Source organism: Callorhinus ursinus, unplaced genomic scaffold, assembly GCF_003265705.2.
Source record: "Callorhinus ursinus isolate GAN/ISIS: 27379988/994484 unplaced genomic scaffold, GSC_fseal_2.0 scaffold5, whole genome shotgun sequence".
Taxonomy (NCBI): Eukaryota; Metazoa; Chordata; class Mammalia; order Carnivora; family Otariidae; genus Callorhinus; species Callorhinus ursinus.
The window spans coordinates 82,387,031-82,406,766 of NW_027397067.1; the positions used below are offsets into that span (position 1 = coordinate 82,387,031).

The 19,736-nt window shown below is 63.9% G+C and overlaps 2 protein-coding genes across 10 annotated transcripts; both read right to left on the minus strand.

The window, feature by feature from the left end:
- Positions 1-826: 826 nt before the first annotated feature.
- NAPRT (nicotinate phosphoribosyltransferase) lies at positions 827-4,246 on the minus strand. 4 transcript variants are annotated; one of them, XM_025871250.2, is made up of 13 exons: positions 3,987-4,246; positions 3,647-3,774; positions 3,465-3,532; positions 3,077-3,207; positions 2,855-2,970; positions 2,457-2,653; positions 2,236-2,376; positions 1,844-1,928; positions 1,667-1,747; positions 1,472-1,574; positions 1,234-1,388; positions 1,023-1,130; positions 827-940 (listed from the first exon to the last, which is right to left on the minus strand). In XM_025871250.2, exons 1-13 carry the CDS (start codon positions 4,210-4,212, stop codon positions 878-880), a joined length of 1,602 nt encoding a protein of 533 aa, XP_025727035.1. In that variant the 5' UTR covers positions 4,213-4,246; the 3' UTR covers positions 827-877. The 4 variants fall into 4 exon arrangements, with proteins under 4 accessions (XP_025727035.1, XP_025727033.1, XP_025727034.1 ...); XM_025871248.2 differs by having other exon boundaries at positions 3,465-3,547; XM_025871249.2 differs by having other exon boundaries at positions 3,635-3,774.
- A 1,106-nt stretch (positions 4,247-5,352) lies between these two features.
- Positions 5,353-19,329, minus strand: EEF1D (eukaryotic translation elongation factor 1 delta). Of its 6 annotated transcripts, none has more exons than XM_025871247.2 (8): positions 19,185-19,329; positions 10,391-10,511; positions 9,856-9,927; positions 6,468-6,567; positions 6,283-6,383; positions 5,931-6,149; positions 5,562-5,756; positions 5,353-5,454 (listed from the first exon to the last, which is right to left on the minus strand). In XM_025871247.2, the coding sequence occupies exons 2-8, from the start codon at positions 10,505-10,507 to the stop codon at positions 5,416-5,418; spliced, it is 843 nt and encodes a 280-aa protein (XP_025727032.1). In that variant the 5' UTR covers positions 10,508-10,511; positions 19,185-19,329; the 3' UTR covers positions 5,353-5,415. The 6 variants fall into 6 exon arrangements, with proteins under 6 accessions (XP_025727032.1, XP_073749443.1, XP_025727029.1 ...); XM_073893342.1 differs by having other exon boundaries at positions 10,391-10,514; positions 19,187-19,311; XM_025871244.2 differs by lacking the exon at positions 19,185-19,329 and adding an exon at positions 12,207-13,291.
- Positions 19,330-19,736: the final 407 nt, after the last annotated feature.

Below are 19,736 nucleotides of genomic sequence, written 5' to 3' on the forward strand. Positions count from 1 at the left end.
CCCGCAGGAAGCCAGCACCCCTCCACGCCCTTGCCTGCGTTTGCCCCCTTGTGCTGCCTGGATCCGAGAGGCCTGGCCCGCCCACCCCACGTAGCTGAGAACAGCTCTCCCGAGTGGTTTCTGTGGAACCCAAGTCGCCAAAGCCAGTAGAAACCTGACTAGCTTTGTGCGCACAGAGGCAGGACCAGCCCAGCACCGTTCATTTCTTCGCTGGCTCTAATGCCACTTTCTGTCCCTTTGTAAGGCTCCTGGGTCAGGCCTGGCTGACCCCATGACCGATGGTGGAGCCCATGAGCACAGTGCCCAGTGGCAGAGTCCTGCAGGGCTGGCCGCTGCAGTGGCCAGGGACAGCTGGGCTTCTCTTTGGCTTGGCAGGCATGAGGTGTCCCACTGACTCCTCCGGGGCAATGCCCTTGGTTGGTGTGGGGTCTGGGGCCATGCTTGGATACAGGAAATCCCCAAGCCCCTCCTCCTGGGACCTCATCCCCACCCCGTGGCTCCCCCTCCCCGGCCGCCCGCAAGAGCCCCACCATCTCCTAGGTGGGCACTATCAGCCTCCCTTTCCCCAGAGCCTTGTCCTGTCGAGTCTCAGATCTGGCCCCGCAGTCCAGCTGCACGAGCCCCTGACTACCAGCCTTGGCCTAGCGCCTGGCCACCCTCAGACCCCAGCGAAAGGCAGCCTCCCCCGCTCCCCAGGGCAGAGCCTGGGCCTCCCCCAGGGGGCATGCACCCAGGCTCTGATCCCTGAGTCCAGCCCACCCTTGGAGGCCCTGGGGGGGGTCAAGTGAGCGGCAGGCTGGGTGAAAAAAGGACACATGACAAGCTGTGCAAGACAGTGAGTGATTCATGTTGATTTCAGGCAGCCCCAGCTCGGTGCTCAGGAGGATCCTCCGGCCCGCAGTCTGGCCACCAAGGCCTGGAGCTTATCAGACAGCGCCACCTGTAGGAGGAAGAGAGGATGACGGGTGGCCATGGGCACAGAGGGCACGTGGCGCAAGCTGACCACATGGGCGTGCACCCACCCGGTATAGTGCAGGCTGCTCCAGCCGCTTGTGCTCCGGGCTCAGACGGCTCAGGGACAGCTGGGCGAAGGCTCTAGATTCGGCCAGAGATGGAAGGGGCTCACACAGCTGGGGGGAAAAGGGAAGGCAGGAGCTGTGTCAGTGGTCAGGGTCAGGGGCCAGGGAACTCAGGTTGAAGGAGCAGACTAAGGAAGCAGAAGGAAGCGGCTACCTGTCCCTGCTGGACCCAGAGTCTCAGCAGAGGCTCCACGTGGGCAGGCCTCACGGTACAGGCTCCCTGGGCCCCTCGAGGCCAGACCCTGAGCTCCTGCCCAGCCTGCGGTGGCGCCTCCTCGGCCAACTGCAGCAGATCCAACAGCGGAGACCCTGTGTGCACACCAAGAGTAAACCGGGGGGCCTGGGGACGGGAGAAGGACCGCGGAAGAGCAGGAGGCGTGGGAGGGCCTCACCATCAGCGCCCAGGAGCCGGAAGGCAGCCTTGCTCCCAGGCAGCGTCTGTTTCTCAGGGTCCTCGGTCAGTTTCATTCGGGGTTGGCCTCCCACAGACACCAGCTGCAGACGCGTGTGCTGGGGTTGCTGGACTCTTCTCCCCCAACCCCTGATCCCTCTGGCCCACCCCACTGGATCCCAGATCCTAACCCAACCTTATAGACGCAGCCCAGGGAAGGCTGGCGGGGACACGTGACCACATTGGTGCCGATGCCAATGACATTGACCTCACTGCCCTGGACGAGGAGAGAGAAGGTGGCACTGAACCTAGCTGACGTCTGCAAGCCCGGGGCCCTCCTGGCCCCGCTCTGGCCTGCCCCTGCCCGCCCCACCTCCTGGGCCAGCCGGGTCAGCTCCTCCTCATCAATGTTGTTGCTGACGGTGATGGAGACGGATTCCAGCCAGGGCATCTGGAACCTGTGATGGGGCAGCCCCTCAGATGTTTCCTGAGGCATCCGGTCACTCTCCCTCCCCAGGTACGCGTCCCCCCCCACCACCTGACAATCTGCCTTCAGCCACACGGGTCCCGGCCTTTTGCTTAGAAGCCCCTGGGTGAACCCAGCCCTGATTTCCCTGCCAAGGTCCCAGTGTTTCTGCTGCAGTAGCAACCACATCAGATCTCCCCACTTTGGGAGGAACAAACTGCTCTCTTCTCTGCCCCATCCCAACGTTCCTGCTCCCAACACGCTCTCTCAGTGGGCATAACCCGTCCCAGGGGACTCACTGGGCCGAAATGCTCCTGAAGACCCTGCGGATCTCCTGGGCCTGCTGCAGCAAGTCACCACTGTCCAATCTTACACCCACTGCTCGGTAGCCCAGCTCCCCCAGGGCCAGGGCTACTGCCAGAAAGTTAGGGAGACCGCTCCTGCCAGCAGGAAGGAGAAGGGTCGGTGAGGGGCCACAGCTGCTCTGCAGAGCCCACCCAAGGGACGACCTGGGCCTTACCTCTGCACACTGTAGGTGTCCAGCAGGCCCTGGAAGGCCTGGGGAAAAGCCAGGGCATAGGCCACAAAGGCTGCCCGCTCTCCCCGGTGGGGCTCCTGCACCCCCAGTCCCAGATGGGCACACACGCGACCCAGCCATGCCTCCACACAAGCAGCCAGATCCACCACGGGGCCCTGACTGGCAGCCGGAGCCAACATCTATGGAAAGGGGCCGGTGAAGGTTCTCCAGCCCACAGTGCAGGGTGAGGACTGGCTGACCGCCAGCTGGGGGTCTGAGCAGGGTAACGCCCGCACTACCAGCTTCCCAGCACTGGGGCTACCTGCCGGGAGCTCAGGTGGGCAAGGACTGGCTGTGGGGTCTGCCCCCTGGAGCGCAGCGGGGGCGTGGGGGGTACTGACCGGGTTGGGGGGCACCTCAGTGCCCAAAAAGGAAGTGATGAAAGAGTGTGCCAAGGTTCCGGCCAGGGGCACGCCCCGCAGCTGTCCTGCCAGCACATTGCTGCTGCCATCGAAGCCTGAGCCAGGGGGTCAGGAGGGCGTCAGGCGAGCGTCAGACGGGCTGGAGGACGTCTGGCAGGTGTCTTCCCTCCCCGGCCCCTGCCTCCCTCCTCAGGCTCTTACCGCCCAAGTAGCTGTAGGTGGAGGCTGTAAGACCCCCGTCCGGGCCCTGGGCTCGCCGCAGCCCCATCTCCAACAGCCGCTTCTTCGGACCCGCGATCAGGCGAAGCCGCGCAGCGTTGGTGGCGATGAGGCTGTCGGAGACAAGGGAGCAGGGGACCTGCGGTGAGGGTCACGAAGTCACCGCGGACCTGGGCCCCCTTCGCGGCCCTCCAGGGGGCGCGGGAGGCCCCTCTCCAGAGCCCTGGCCCCGCGCTCCGTTTCCTGGGCGGAACCACGCCCCATCCCAAATACCCGCCCCCCCGGAAGTCCCCGCTCGTCGTCCTGGGGCCCAGCTCCTACCCCGGGTCTGCCTCCAGGCCGGCGGGGTCCCACCCGGGCGGGGCCCCACCTGGCGTAGCTGACGAGGCAGAGGAGGGGCGTCTCCAGCAGCTGCACCACCAGTAGCGGCCCGCACACCTGCAGCAAGGGCACCTGCCGTGGGGTGGGGGTTGGGGAGGCAGTTGTCGGCTCGGCGCTGCCCGGCACGCTTGGGCCCACGCCCTCTGCCCCCCAGCTCACCCTGCAACTCACGCCAGGGAAGGCGAGGGAGCCCTCGGGCAGGGCCCGCACCGTCACATCGGAGCAGTCGAGGGCACGAAGGTGCTCGAAGAACGCGGGGTCCGTGTCGGACGGCAGCATCGAGGCCAGAAACTGCACGTCTGGGGGTGACAGAGGCCCTTGTGGGCTGGAGCTAGCGCAGGCCGTGGAGGACTCGTCGGGGCCGGGACCGTCGGGGGTCCTGGGAGGCTTGTTGGGCCATGGGGGACTCTGGGCCGGGGCTCTCAGGCGAGGGGTCGGGGAGGGAAAGACGCGACTAGGTGGCAGGTGACCAGCAGGGTCATGGGGGCCGGCCGGAGGAGGGTGGGACTACCTGCGTCCTGCAAGCGGAAGGCGCGCAGGAAACGCACGCAGTCGCGCAGCCCCGCGGCCAGGGCGAAGGCGCCGCCGAACGGGCAGCCGCGGAAGAAGAGCTCGAACTCCGCCTGTTCCTGCGCCCGCCCCGCGCGCCAGTAGCCCAGCGCCATGGTGGCCTGGTAGAGGTCGGTGAGCAGCGGGCGAGCCGCAGCGCGCGCCTCGGGGTCCTGCTCCGCCGCCATTGCGCCCCGACGCCCGGACTCCGGCCCGCGCCCCGCCCCGCGCCCACGTGACGCCCCGCCCCAGGTTTGATCGGGGCCCGCCCCCCTGGCAGGGCGACTAGCACCGCGGGCGCCCGAAGCCGCGCTAAAGCCACACCCTGCCTGCCCTGGGGAGGGGCGGTAGGTGCCGGGAACCCTACAGCTTGCTCCGAGGGGGCACGTCGGCGGTGCTCAGGGACGTGTGGTGCTGACGGAGTAAGAGGGCCCCCAGGGCCCCCGCCGTCAGGGGGGGGGGGCAGTCCATTCCCGTGTGGCTTGGGCCCCTGGAGGGCACCAGTTCGACCGGAAGTAACCACAGCCCACACCCTTTGTCCCCAACTCAGAATGGCTGTCTCACCAGCCTCGCTGGCCAACGGTCCAGGGGAGGGGCTGCCAGTGCCAAGTACCGCCCGGACAGGACCGTGGGCACGACTCCACAGGTCGATTTGTCACGGGCCTGCCCAGGGTCCAGGTCTCCAGTGGGGGAGGGGGAGGGGGAGGCCAAAGAGCAGACACGGGCAGCGCCCCGGGGGTTGGAGGGTTGGAGCAGCAGGGGCCTCACCTAAGGAATCGGCCAGGCTCCTTGGACATGCTGGGAGGCCTGGCAGGGTTTCCCACAGGTCCCACTTGGGGGGCCCATGACTGTGGTCACAGCAGCAGGGCCAGGACGGCCCCTGGAGCCTTTCTTCCCTGGACACTTTTGCTCCCCTGGGGTCAGCTCAGCAGGGAATGGAACCCAGAGGAGGTGGAGTGGAGAGGCCCCCTGTGCCTCAAGCGGGACTGGCAGCCCCCGCAGAGCCGCCAAGCCGCCAACGCATACTCTGTTTCTGGCTTCAGTAGCTTGAGCCTGGTGTGGCACTTGTAACCGAGGGCTGAGTGCCATCCGGAGGGCAGCCAAGAGGCAGAGAAGGGGCAGACAGGGAGTGAACACACAGCCACCAGAACGCTGTGCAGAGACCAAGGAAGGGGAGGATGGTGCTGGGCCCCAGGGTCACTGGCGGAGGAGGGGCCTAGCTGGGACACTAATGAGACGGAGGCCAAGCGTGAGGCCTGCAGCTTGGCCGTGCTGCTCCCTGAGTGTGCCCGCCCCCTGGGCCCCGACGAGCACAGGAGCCAGAGTGCGCGATCTCAGTCTTTAATGGCTGCAGGGCCTCACACGCCCAGGCCCGGGGCCAGTGCTCGGGCTCAGATCTTGTTGAAGGCAGCAATGTCGACACTCTGCACCTGAGAATGAGGGAGGCCAGTGGTCACACGGGGCCCAGGTTCCCAAAGACCCACCCGCTGTGGCCACCTGCCTGGCCAGGGGTTTGCTTGGGGGCCTGTCCACTCACGTGCTCCTCGAACTTGGTGACCTCCTCCTCTAGCAGGTCAGTCCCCACTTTGTCGTCCTCCACCACGCACTGGATCTGTAGCTTGCGGATGCCGTAGCCCACGGGCACCAGCTTGGAGCCCCCCCAGGTCAGCCCGTCTAACTGGATGGAGCGCACGCAGGCCTCCAGCTGGGCCATGTCTGTCTCATCGTCCCACTGGGGGGAAAAGAGGTGGAGAGGCTGGGGGTCAGGAGGCTGCAGACCCCAGGGAGTGTCCCCTGCTTCCCGCAGAGCACAGCAGAGCAGGCAGAGCCCTTACAGGGCCCCCGGGTGCGGGCTAACCCGACAGCCCCCCTGGGACATGGGGCGGGGAAGGGGCGCGCCACTCACAGGCTTGACGTCCAGGAGGATGGAGGACTTGGCCACCAGCACGGGCTTCTTGGCCTTCCTCTCGGCGTACTGCCGTAACCGCTCCGCGCGCAGCCGCGCCGCCTCCTTGTCTTCCTCCTCATCGCTGCCGAACAGGTCGATGGCGTCATCCTCATCGTCCTCCGCGGCAGGGGCCGCCTTCCTGGCAGGGGGCTCCGCTTGGCGCATGGGGGACACGTGCTGCCGTGGGGGAGGGAGGCTGAGGCCCGTGCCACCGGGGCCCCAGTTGGGGGTGAGGGCCAGGGGCACCTTCTGCCGCCCGCCCCCCTCCAGTGCCCAGGCAGAGGGTCCCTGGTCTGAGAGAGGTACTCACCTGGGTCTGTGGGGCTGTGGCCCGATGGGCAGGAGAGCTCTTCTCCAGCACGCTCAGCCGGGCCTCCAGCCTGGAGACAGCCTGCTGCAGATCCTGCACCACTACAGGAGCAAAGGGGATGCTGGTCAGAGGGTGGGGGAGGCCAGCGGGGGACGGCGTCCCACCCATTAGGCCCAGGGACTCACCACCTCGCAGGCTCTGATTCTCCACTTCCAGACTGGCGATCCGGACGGCAAGCTCACTGTGATCTCCGCTGGGTCCGCTGGAGGCCCCAGGGCCTGAGCTCTGTAAGGCAGGGGGAAGGTGAGGATGCAGCACCCCAGCCTGCTCCCAGGGTCCCCCTGTTCACAGCCACTGAAAACCAGAACCCCAACATGGGTGGGAGACCTGCTGGACACTAGGAAGAGACTCCTGTCAGCCCCCGCTGGGTCCACTTGGGGTATTCCAACCCCAAAAGTGGGGAGGAAGCCCTGTGAGCATGAACCCAAGCAGGAAGCACAGGGCCCAGCGAGCGCTGGCATGGAGGTGGTGCAGAACCCACACCCTGGCTGTCACTGCCCCTTGGGGCGGGAGGAAGCAGACTGCATACAGCCCTGGGACAGCCTGGGCCACAGTGGGGCCGGGCAGCACAGCTCGGAACTGGACACAGGAGGGAAGGGGGTTCAGGGGCCAGTGCAGGTAGGAGAAGAGAGCTTTCCTGTGTAGGGTGCAGACACTCCATAGCACCTTGCCTTCCCCAGGCCATACACCTGCCACCTGGCTCATGGAGCCGGCCCTTGAAGGCTCTGGGTGACGCGGGGCGCACAGCTGCCCGCCAGCCTCCCTTGGGTTCCTCCCTCACCGGGAGCCCCTCAGCAGGGCACCACGCCTCAAGCCCGACTTACACCTCAGGGGCCTACACATACATACCCAACAGAGTGGAGAGGAGAACAGAGTGTACCTGGCCATTTCGTGAGGGCAAGCCCCACGACCTCCTCCTCTGCTCAACACGCCCCCAAATCACAGACAAGCTAAAGGTCCCCAGAAAGGACAGGCGCCCGGCTCCCTGCTGGGGGTCAGTGAGCAATGCAAGGCCAATGTTACCTAACCCGTGGCCCACCAGCTCCCACATCTGGCTCCTAGCGGACCCAGCCAAAGGCAGAGACCGGACGCCATGCAGCTGGGGCAGGAGCACCGGCACCAGGGTGGGCTCTGCTCACGGCACTCCGCTCCTTCAGCTCAACTCCCTCGCTCCGCCAATGGAAAGCTGTGGACTCGCTCACGTCTCGGCCGCCGCCGCCTGGCACGTGGCCCCCTCTCCAGCCTGTCCCCCAGCACTCAGCTCTCTCTACGCCACGCTCGCTAGCATTTGCAACAGTTCCCATCACACGGGGATGAAATCCCGACCCTCCTCCCGTTCTACCAGCCCGCACACCCAGGCCCGGTTCCCATCTCAGCAAGCCCCCCGCCAGCCGCCTCTCCTGGGGGGTCAGTACCTGTCGAGCAAATGCATCCGGGCCCGGCCGCAGGCTGGTGCCTCAAGCCTTTGCGCTGGTGTCACCACTGAGTGGGGACTGCCTACTGACAGGTCCCAAGGGTGCAAGCTCCAGGCAAGGCCCCACCTGGCACAAGGCCAAAGTGGTGGGCAGAGCCCCGAGTGCTGGCGGCCACTGGGTTAACCACCACCAGGCCCTGCATGCTCTCAAGTCTCTCACTGAAGTCTGTGCCCTGGGACGACCTCACCCACCCCGACTCTGACCCAGGCAAGGAATGAGGATGCCAGGCAGTCTAGGGCCCCCAACCCCAGCCTGTGAGGCAGACCTAGGCTTCCCCGTCTAGTCCTGGCCTGTGACAGTGGGCCACAGGGGACAGTGCCACCTTCCATCCCCACATCCAACCCTGCCCCTGGCACCGTACACAATTCCCAGGAAGCTCTGGGTTCTCAGGTCGCAGTGGCTGCTGAGCTCTCTCCAACCCAAATCCAAGCCTGGGGCTGGGCCAGCAATGTCCTTCCTGGGTCCCTGTTAGTGGTTGAAGGACACTCCCCCTGAAGTTCCCACCACTACCACAGAACAGGGGCTTGTTTGGAAACTGGGCCTCTACAGTGGTAATCCAGTTATAATGAAGTCATTAAGGTGGCCCTAATTCTGACTACTGTCCTCATAAAAGGCAATCTGGAAACAAACACCCGGAGGGAACACAATGTAAAGACACAGGAGAATGAGGGCCACGCACGTGCCCACGATAGGGCTCAGAACCTGCCCACACCTTGACCTTCGACTTCTAGCTTCCAGACTGATTTTAAATAAAGTGTACCGTTTAAGCCCTTGGTCTGGGGTGCTTTGTTACAGCAACCCCAGCAAACCAGCAGTCCTAGCAGGACGCCCACATGCTTTCAACCCCCAACACGGCCAGGGTGCCCTGAGGGCCAGAGGAAGAGTTCCTGCAGCCCAAGAACCCCCAGGGCAGCTGGCCCCCGAGCCGCTTAGCTCCCCGGCCCTGGCCTTCCGGGGGGACTGGAATCCCGCACACCGGCCTGGGTGCGAGGCGACAGCAAGTGGGGGCCAAGCATAAAGCAGGGCCCCCGAGGCAGGAAGCAGTGGCAACAGCCCCTGGGGTTTGTTGAGAGCTGTCCCGCCCAGCCGTGGCAGGCAGAGGCTCCCGAACTTGCCCACGTGCTAATCCCCAAAGCCAACAAAATGATGGCCTCAGGTGGCAAAAGGGATGCTGCCCACAGGACAAAGCGGAGGCTCTGCAGACAGGGAAATGCTCCTGGGTTATCTGGGCGGGCCCCGTGTCAGCGAGAGGCAGAAGAGAAGAAAATGTGAGATGGCGCTGGAGTCAGGACACAGCTGGCTAGAAGCCACAGGCCGACACATGAGGGCGGCTTCTTCAAGGTGGGAAAGGCAACGAGAAAGTCTTTCCTAAAGTCTCCAGAAGGAACACAACTCTGATGACACTCCGCCTTCAAGGACAGGGTACCACGTGTCCCAGAGGGAGAACGAGGTCCTGACTCCGCCGCCTAGGAAGGCAGAGAAGCAGGTCTGTCTCCTCCTAGGGACACACCTGCCCAGCCAGGCTAGAAACAGAGCTGGACATGGACCTGGCCTCCTCTCCTGATCCCATCTGGGACCTGGAGGCTGAACTGGGCTGCACGGCCCCTCTCTGGGCCTCAGAGTCTATCATTTGGCCTCCACACAGCCCGTGAACCCATCTCTCTGGGGAGGCAGGGCCTAGGGAGCAAGAGAAAGGGGCAGCAGATGCCGCCGCTCACACTCCTCCCCAAGCAGGGTGCAAAGCAAGGAGGCCGCCTCCAGGCCTGTGCCTGCGGAGTGCGCTGGAGGACCATGGTGTTGGCCCAGGGACAGCACTGAGCGGCAGGCAGGGTGAGCGCAGGAAGGAGTCCTGGGCGACCGCCAGCAAGCAGGCGAGAGGCCCAGCAAGGAAGGCTTCTGTGGTGGCGGGGGTGCAGGTCCCTGTCCCAGCGGGAACCCAGCACCGTACACCTCGCCCTAACTCTGTCCTGACGGCCACGTGCTCAGCAGCAGGACCGGGCAAAGTCGGACATGCCAGTGCGAGCCTGCAGGTACTCACACCGGCCAGGGATTTCTGGATGTTTTCTCTGGCTCTTGCAATGTCTCGAAGGATCACACTGGCGCCGTTCTCCTGTAGAGACAGTGCAGAAGGAACCAGTCTTTTGTTTTTTTGTTTTTTTTTCCATTAAAACAATTTTAATGAAAAAAAAAAGAGAGAGAGAAAAACCCTCCTACAGAGAGCGAGCCAGAGCTATACAGAGTGAAAGCTCAGCGGGACGGCGCGGAGCGCAAGGGCTCGGGTCGGCCGGAGTCTTGGAGCCGTGACAACAGGGCCTGAGGGACGCCCAGTCTGCAGGCCCAACCCAGGCCCACGCCGTCCTGATGGGCACCGGTGTGCCCACTGGTCTGAGACGGTGCAAGTGAACAGTCTGCCCCGTGCCAACGCGCGAGCAGATCCAGAACCCCAGGAGCCATCTGGGGCCACACCTCCAAAGACCCCACCACCAGCACCCGGAGCAGAGCCAGCTGGGCCCAACATGCCTCTGCCCTCCCGATGCTGGCACAGTCCCCCAATGCTCCGAGTACATCCCTACCTGGCGCGAGGAGCCAGCCACAGGCCCGTTCATCTGCTCATAGAATTTTCTTTCTGCATCGTCATATTTGAACTTGTCAAACCAGATCTTCTCGTGCACTAGGAAGTTCGTAGCCATTTTCCTGCTGGAAAGGGGAGGAGAGACCAAGACAGTCGGCGGGAAGGAAAGGGTGCATCCCTGAAGGCCCCAGGCCTGGCCTGCAAGAGCACCCCACCAACAGCCCAGAAACCAAGGGTGCAGGGGGATCGGGGTCCGGGTCAGAGCACAGGTGGTCTCGGCATAGCTGAACCAGCCCCTCCACACCATCCCTGCTCCCGCCCCTTTGGTTCTCAGGTTGGCAGTTCCCAGGCTTGTCCCCAAGACCAGCGGCTCTCAAACTGGGGCGAGGAACTTCTGGGGTCCCCACGGCCCTCCCGTTCCAACCACACATCTGTGCAAGGCTCAATTTATGTCCATCAAACAATTCACACCAACAGACTGAATGCAGAAGAAAGCGTTAGAATCCAGCTGCCTCCTGTTAAGCAAGACACTGAAGAGATTTGTAGAGAACGTCGATCAAGGCCAATGCTCACTGAGCTGTTGTTTCGGGAAAACCATCACTTGTAAGAACAAGTCGTAAACAGTAACAAGTGACAAACTCACTTTTCAACGAATAAAGTACTTTCAAGATTTGTTTTCTATGCTAACGTGGCAAAAAATCGAGATGTAAGAGAAGCTCTTTGGGGTCCGGAGGCCAGTAACCTCGAGAACCGCAGCTCTCCACCAGAAGCCACACTAGGCCTGCCTGCCCTCCTACACTGAGCACGGCCCCTCCTGTTCCTGACCCAGGGCCACAGAAATGGACCGATGTCACCACTTCTCTGTGCCAAGGGCCCCAGGCTATCACTGGACCTCACCAAGTGAGCCCTTGGTGACAAGGGGGCTGGGTCCCATGACTCTCCTCCACCCACCCCGGTAACCCCGTCAGGAGGAGCCAGGCCACTATGGACAGTTTAGCTCCATGCCCCCCCCCCACAATGCCAACAGGGACACAAGGGGTCCCACACCCTGTCCCTCACACCAAGGTTTGGATGCTGTCAAACCAGCAAATCCGACCCCACGGAGGAGGTGCGAACGGAAGGCTGGGATGGTGCGGCTTCCCTGAGGCCTGGCCTGCACAGCCCCCCACAACCCACCCCCCTGCGGCTGCACATACCATCTTCCCTCAGAGTCGGGCATCTCCGCCCAGCCCCCCGCCTCTACCCCTGCCCTTCGCCAGGCTCTGGCACCCACGGACCACTGCTGGTGCCACACGGAACCACCCTGGGGCAAGCCCTGGGTCCCCAAGCTGAAGGCAAGTAAGCCTCGTCCAGGGGTGTCCTTCAGGCCAAGTGGCTCAACGGACAGCATGCTGGTGTCCCAGACACACTCACCTCACCTTAGAGGTGGTTCCAGACGAGGAAGGCAGGAAGGACGTGCCGGTTCCCACGCCTTCCCCAGTGGGGCTCGGGCCAGGAGCCTTCAACACTCCCCCTGCCCTGACCTGTGACAGCCAGAGGGGACTCTGGGAGTTGCCCAGTCAAAAGGGAAACCCGACACAAGGCAGACTTGGCCCTGTGCTAACCCCTTCTCACCCCCCAACAGCCCCAAACCTTGGGAGGTTTTTGCTGCACTGCCCCAGGAACTACCTCTGCCCAACCCACTCCTGTATCCAACTTAGCCGGGTCCAGGAGTGTCGGGGAGAGCCATGCCGGGGGTGGGGGTGGGGAGAAGAGCAGGCAGGGCCCCCAGCCCGGGGAAGCCCAGGCCAGGAACCCGCTCGGCATGTTTCTCCTACTTGGGTCTCAGGCTGGACATGGACGGGCCAGACCGGGCACCAGGTCGGTGAGCCAGGGAAGCAGCTTCGAGGCGCCAGGCCATGCGGAGGGCCTCAGCAGCATGGTGACGGCACTCTGCGCTGTCATAGGTGGGCTTGCTGAGCCAGGGGGCCTCGGCATCCTTGTGCAGGAAGTACCAGTAGGGCAGGGCAGAGGAAGCCTCCCCATCAACCCGCCGAGGCCCGACCCGCTTGCTTCCCACAGTGTTGCGCCCTCGCCGGTCTCTGCGGCCCCGCCGGGCCGCCTCAACCTGGCCTGCTCGCTCCTGCAGGCGCACCTTCCCGGGGGGGTGGCCGTCAAACATGGCCTCGTAGAAGCCCCTCTCCGCTGCATCATACTGGGGCTTCTCGAGCCACACCTCCTGCACCAGCGCCTGCAGGCTGCCCAGTGGGGACTGGCTGTCAGCCAGGGGGCTGGGCTGGCGGGTGAGCGCCAGGTCGGGGGCGGCCGCCGGCTGGCCTGTGTCAGAAGCCCCTTGTCTGCCGCTCCCCTCGGCGGCCAACAGCAAGGCTTGAGACCACTCCACAAATGCCTGTTCGGCCTGGTCGAAGGAAGACTTGTTGACCCAGATGCCCCAGGTCACGTGGTGGCAGGCCACCTGGCTTCCGTGCGTGCAGGGGCCCCGGGGGGCCAGGGAGGCTGGCTGGGCGGCTGCATCTGCCAGCCTCTGGCGGTAAGAGCTCTCTGCCTGGTCAAACATTGGCTTGTCCAGCCAAACGTGGTCGGCTGAGAGGCCCACAAGGGCCAGGTCCGCCTGGCCGAACCAGCTCTTTGGGGAACGCTTCCTCTTCTTCTGCAGAGGCTTCTTTCCATCATGGCTCTTCCTGGGGTCCCTCACGCTGCTGCTGTCAGGGGCATCGGCCTCCTCAGCGTCCTTGGCCGCCTCCTGCCCTGGCCCATTCACGGCTGGCCCCTCAGCCAGGAGCTGCTGGGGGGTGGCGGCTCGTGTGGCCTCCTGCTCGTAGAAACGCCGCTCGGCCTCCCCATACCTCTGCTTGTCCTCCCAGACAGTCTCCAGGGTACAGGAGGCTTTCCCGCTCCTCATCTTCCGCACAGCGTTAAAAAGCAAGCACAAGAAGGCAGTTGCAACACAGCGGGCCATGGGAGGATGGCGCCCCCACCCCCCTCCTCAGCCTGACTCTTGGGGCTGGCTGGGCCGGGGAGGGCTCCCCAATGGGGGTGCCATGCGGTAACAAGCAAGGACCTAGAGTCAAGTCCGTGGGAAACTCAGTAAAGCAAAAAACAAATACGTATCTCTGTGTGTGTGTGTGTGTGTGTGTGTGTGTGTGTGTGTGTGTTTAACCATAAAACTAATCTTTTTTTAGGCACCCAGGCTCTGCACAAGGGTCTAGACAACTGTGTCCAAACTTCAGCATCCACGGGGAGCTGCTAAATAACATGCAGGGTGCACTCAGTTAATCCAACTTTCATAAACAAATAATTCTTAGAATCATTATGTTCCATGAAACACGACATTTGTGCTGAAAAATTACTCACTGCTCGTCTATAATTCTAACCGGACATCCTTTGATTTTGCTACATTTGGCACCTCGCCTGCCACACTGGTGCTTCCAGTTTCCAGAAACATGCTTGGCGGTCTCTAAGGACAGCCCACCCCACCCTGTAGCAGTGCACACGCACCACGGGCCACACCACCATCCAAAGCCACACACGCTCCAAGGGGAGCTGCCAAGGGTCTCAGATGAGGGACAGCCTCTCAGGGGGCAGCTGGGAGCAGAGGGTGGAGGGCCCGCCCTTGCAGGGCCACATCGGGGAAGAACCAGGCTCCCCATCAGCTCACAGCTCTGGCCATACCTACAGTTAGAGGGGGCCACCTGAGACTCTCTGGGCCCTAGGGTGTCAAGATGCCCTTCCCGCCTTTCCGTGCCATCTGACGTAAGGGGCCCCATCACCAGGATGGTGGTGGAAGACAGGTTGGGGGCTCTGTGTCCCATCTGCTACGGTGGACAAGCCCCCAGCTTCTTAGCTAGAGGTGGTGTTCTCTCATTTGGAGACCACGGTCGTCTGAACTGAGGGGTCGGGGCCACTGCCACCACCGCAGCCTCTGGCCGGGAGCGGCTCAAGCCCAGAAAGGCCCAGAAGCCAGTCTGCTCTTAAGGTGTACCTAGTGGTCTGAGCTCACACTCAGCTGGCTTCTAGAGGAACGGCTGTAAGCAGCACAGAGATCCCTTCCAGCCACAGATCCGACTCCAGGCCCTGCTCCCCCAAAGGAGAAGTGTCCGCCCCGACTGCCCAACACCCAGAAGCTAACTTGCCAGGGTGCCGAGCAGGGTCCCCTCAGGTCATCCCCACCTGCTTCTGTGGGGTCATGCAGTGTAGCCTATGCGAGGGCACCCACCGGCTGGGCCCTCATCCCCAGGAGACAAGGTCTCCACCGGGAGGACAGCAAACCCTCCCCACTACCTGTACAGGATCGCCGTCTCTTTCCTAACACCCCCAAACAAAACTGAAACCTGGTTCTCATTACCCAGTGGGACATGTCAGCTGTCCACCAGGATTTGGGAGAAGAGCCCCCGTGTACTGTGAAGGGACATGCCAGGGGCCTCTAATGGCGCAGGCCACAGGACAGAAGCCCCAGGCTTGGAGGGAGCCCCGGGCCACCCCCTTGTGCCCTCCCCCCCAGGCCGGCAGTGGTGCTTACCAAGGCCAGGCTGGAGGCAGAGGCAGTGGTGGGAGGTGGGGGCGTGTGCCCAGGAGGCAAGGCATTGTGACATCACCCACTGTCCCTGAGGGGACGGCAGGCCAATCAGGCAGGGCCTGTCTGCCCTTCAGTCTTTCTGGCACCCAGCCCCCGGTAGACCCTCACCAGAGCAGCCCAGAGTTGGGGTGGTTGGGCTCCTTCAGCTGTATCCACTAGGCTGACCCCCAGGGTTGAAGCCCTGCCAGACCCTATTGGCCTAAATGCTGTCCTTGACTCCTGACATCACACCAGGCTCTGCTCACAGCTCTGGGGCCGCTGCACCTCAGGGAGGGGAAGCTGCTTAAGACGTCTCAGGAGAATGAGGGATGTGGCCTGTACCAGGGGCCAGCTGGGGCCGCAGCTCCACGCTCAGCCCAGAGAAGCGGCAGGCCACTCCCGGCCTGCTCAGGGGCTGCCCCCTCCCTGAGGCAGAAACTGGCTCGGTCCAGGGAAGTACCGAGATGCCCACCCCTGCCCTACTCCACCGGGTCGAAGCCCAACTACAGCAAACCCAGCACCTCTGTGTTGCGGACAAGGGAACGGGGGCCCGGCAGCCGGGCCGCACGTGCTGGGGCAAGTGGACTGGGGGCTCCCTGGCTGGGGCGGAGGGAACACACTGCAGCAGGGACAGGCGGTACTTACTTTCACTTCGGTCTCCTAGGGTGGCATGGAGAGAAAGCAACAGGTTAGAGGCAGTCAGAAAGGGCAGCACAAGCGTGCTGGAAGGCCTTTGCAAAAGGTGCTTGGGAAGGTGGCGTGGAGGTGTGTGGTGGGGCGAACTGAAGATGAACACCCAGCAGACCCACCGCCAAAATCCCAGAAGGTGGAGTCCACCCCCCTGGGGCAGCGCCACTTGGCCGACACTTGAAACGAGCAGCTCCTAGGGTTGCTGTTATCTGTAGCCCAGGCAGGCCCTGGGGGACACCATCTGAGCACCCTCCCACCTGTTCCAACCTGGGCAGAGGTCAGCCAGCACCCCAGTGCTCCCAGTACAGGGGATCCCCACCCAGCCCTGCTGTGACGCTGCCACTAAATCCAGGCCACTGCACAAGGCACAAGACAACCACAACCGGTCCACGGGCCTCAGCAGCCACCGAGCCCCGGTGCCCGTGCTGGAACAGGACACCGCCATCACACCAGGCTTGAACAGAGACAGTCTTCCCACTGTGTACACAAGGACAGGGCTTTAGCCCGATCACACACGGGAAAACGGGCCGGAAACACCACGTGCCGCACCCCAAATCCAACAAAGGCGGCAGCCCAGGAGCTGAGGCAGCCAGGCATGGACCTGGTCGCCCTGCCCCGGGATCCGCCCAGCAGCCCAGTCACCAGACCCCTGGAGATCTGCCTCCTTTCTCCAGCAGGAACTCAGCCTCACATGCAGAAGCACGAGAGCACCAGCATCAGGTCACTGACAGGGGCACCCACGGGGCCCTCGGGGGGCGTGGCACACACAAGCACCAGCAGCTGCCCCACAGGAGCACGCAAAAGGCCCTGGGCCGGCCACCTGCACATGGCGGCAAGCCACCCCCACTGGCAACGTCACCCGGAAGCGGTGAAGCCAGTGTTGGGACCAACTACACCCACAGGGACACTGGAGGACCAGGCAGCAGGGGGCTCCTGGCTCCCCCTGCCCCCCATCTCAGATACAAGAGCCCACCTCTACTGCCTCCACCTCCCTCGTCTGAGAGCTCCCATGTTCCAAGAAGAACTGAACTGAAAACCCATCTGTCCTAGGAGAAAAGCAAGTTTGAGTTTGAATGATCCCCTTAGAGAACACAAAGGTGCAAGCCTCCAGCCATACAGCGGGGACCCCAGGCTGCCCGGGAAACAGGTGGACCCCCTCCCCTACCATCTCTCCAGACGGCACAGCAACGGAACAAACCTGAGGAACACCAGAGCAAAGACCCAGAAGGAAGGGGCCTCAGGTGTCCCCACCCTCTGCTCCTGAAAGCGGACTGAGTTGGGACTGGCTACAGACGGCCCCTCCTCTGCAACCGTCCCAGCCTGGTGCAGTCTGCGTTCTGACTGCAGGGAAGTTGAGTCCGTGACCCGAAGCGCAGACAGAGCTCTTCTCAGAGCTGGGACGGGAACCTGGCAGTAGCCCCCAAAAGGACACTCCTGGCTGGAGGGCCTGGAAGGGAAGGATGTGGCCCGCCACAGCTGTGCCCACCCAAGGGCCAGGCGCCTGTCAGTCCCCGTGAGCCTGGGTGAATGGGGAAGGTTTCTGGGAAGGGCTGGACCCTCCCCAGGCTCTGCCTTCCACACCACTTCCCCATCTTCTGGACACGACTCCACCAGTCACACACTCGGAGGAACTCTGCCCACCTTCCAGGAGAAGTGGGAACCCACACAAGTGTATGGGGAAGGGAGGGGTCCTGCAGGCCAGCTGCATCTCCTCTGGGTCCCCAGAGTCGGACCATGCTTCACAGCAATGCTTTCCGTGGTACCTTCTGTGTCGGAGGGACAGTGACAAGCACTTGGCATGTCTGAGTGAACAAGGACAGCCTCACAGAGGGGTGCCTGCCTCACAGAGGGGTAGCCCAGGACACCGTGGCTCCACACACAGGCTAGCTGTGCAAGGCAGGGATGCCACCTGCCTTTTGCAGGGCGATCTCCAAGCCCCACTTAGAAATATCAACCTGTCCCGCTGGCAGAAAGGGGACCCCTATGCCGTCAGATTCAGGGCTCCCACTGCAGCTGCCCACATCACCCCACACAGGCACAACAACGTCCGTACTTCAAATGCCGCAGCCGATCCATTCTACTCTGTCCTAGCCGCCAGAGCCTGGGCTTAGCTCACCAGCCTGGTCCCTGTGCCCCCTTCCCTCGGGGTGACCCCAGCACTGCACATGCTCCCCCAACCTTTCTGTGCACACTTGAGTCCTCGTGTGTGCATCCCCAGGCCTCACACGCCGTGGACAACTGCAGTGGGGAAAGGAAGCCCCTGAGTCAGTGAGGGGAAGACCCCATTGCATCAGATGCCAGAGATAATTTTTTGGTTAATCTTTAAAAAGGAAAAAAAATCACCTTCAAGAAAACTGCTTTCACGAAAACATCGGTCAAGCACCTTTGCCCACCCTGGTAGCCTCACCCTGCTCCCCAGGAGCAACGCTGGGGAGATGGCCCTGCACCAGATCCTCCAGAGGGCAGCTGTCTCGGCCCATCAAGGGCTCTCCTCAGGCCGTGAACCTCACTGCAAGCCCCACTCCAGAGAAGGAAAGGCCGGCCCGGAGGGCGCTGCCCAGGACTGGCAGGAGGCCCAGAACACTGACCCACAGAGATGACAGGTTTGTGTGCCAGTCACTCCGCAAGATGATGCTGTCCACGGGGCTAGGCACAGGAAGGTTCAGGAAGCACCAGATCCCATCCAAGACAGCCCACTTACAGGCTCAGGTACCCAGAAGGTCGGGGTGTCAGAGCCGCTCCAGCGGATGCCTCCTAAAACACGTCCTTCCCAACCTCAGGTCAAGCCCACTTCCTCAGAGAAGGGATGTGCCAGGGTCAATTAAAGAGGTGCTCCCCCTCGGACAGGGACCCCCTCCCACCAAGTTTAGCCAAAAATTTCTCTTGCTCCGGGCTGACCCTTCCTTCTGGGAAGCCTGACGTTCAGCCTCCATCCCACACCACCCCCTTGGCTCCAGGAGGAGCCTTTCTCTCTCCCTTCCGCTCACAGTGCCCCTCTGTCTCCGGGAGGAATTACCCACACCGCTTCAGACACTGGCTTCTACGGCGCTTCCCGTCGGGGCAACCTTATCCGAATCGTGACTCCCGGGCACTCAGAGAACCCTGCGCACTTCTTTCGAGTCACTCAGAAGACACGTCCTTGCTCTTTCTCGCATCCAAGAACCGTCAGGGTTCCACAAGGGTTGGGCCGGAGCCTGGCCCCCAGGCCGAAGACCGGTGCGCAGCAGGTACCCAACAGGCGCGCGCGGGACAAAGGAAGAGCCCCCGGCCACCCCCAACCCCCGGCCGCCGCCCCCCACGCCGGGGCTGCAGCAGGGCCAGGGGCTGCGGCGGGGTCCGGCCGGCCACGTGGCCCGCGTGCCCCGCCCCTCTGCGCCCGCCGCACCCGGTCCCCCGCCCCTCCGCCCGCACGCCGGCAGCACCGACGCCCCGGGCCCTGACGCCGCAGAGCCGCGGGCGCAACGCCGGGCGCCCGCCGCCCCCCCCGCCCCGGCCCCTGGGGGCCTCCGCGGCGCGTGCGGCTCCTCTGGGCGCGGGCTGCGGTACTCACACCTGCCAAGGACGCGGCGACCAAGGAGGAGGGCTCGTGGCGCGGGACGGCTGGGGAAAGGAAGAGGTGGCCCGGCCGCGCACGGGAAATGAAGCAGCGGGATGTACCACGCGCCGCGGACAGCGCACGCAGGGGAGGCGGCTCCCGCGCACGCCCGCCTCGCCGCCAGAGCCCTCGGCGCGGCGCGACGCTCCCCGCGGCCGCAAAGACGGAAGGCAGTGGGAGACCACCACGGGGCTCGCTGCGTCCCCACGGGGCTGGAACGGGCGGCCGGGACCAGGACCGCAGCTCGCCTACCCTCCTCCGCTGCCGGCGCAGTGGACTCGTCGGGCCGGGGCGGGGCGGAAGAGCCCGCACGCGCCCGAGGACGCGCGGCGCGGGGCGGGGCCGGGTGGCGCGCGGGGCGGGGCCGGGTCGTGCGCGGGGCGGGGCCGAGTGGCGGGGCCTGCGCGCCTGCGCCCCCAAAGCTGGCGAGACAAAGGGGAGGGCCCGGCCGGCCCCGCACCCAGCGCCCCGCCCCGCGCGGCCGGCCGGGCCGGCGTGTGGCCCTCG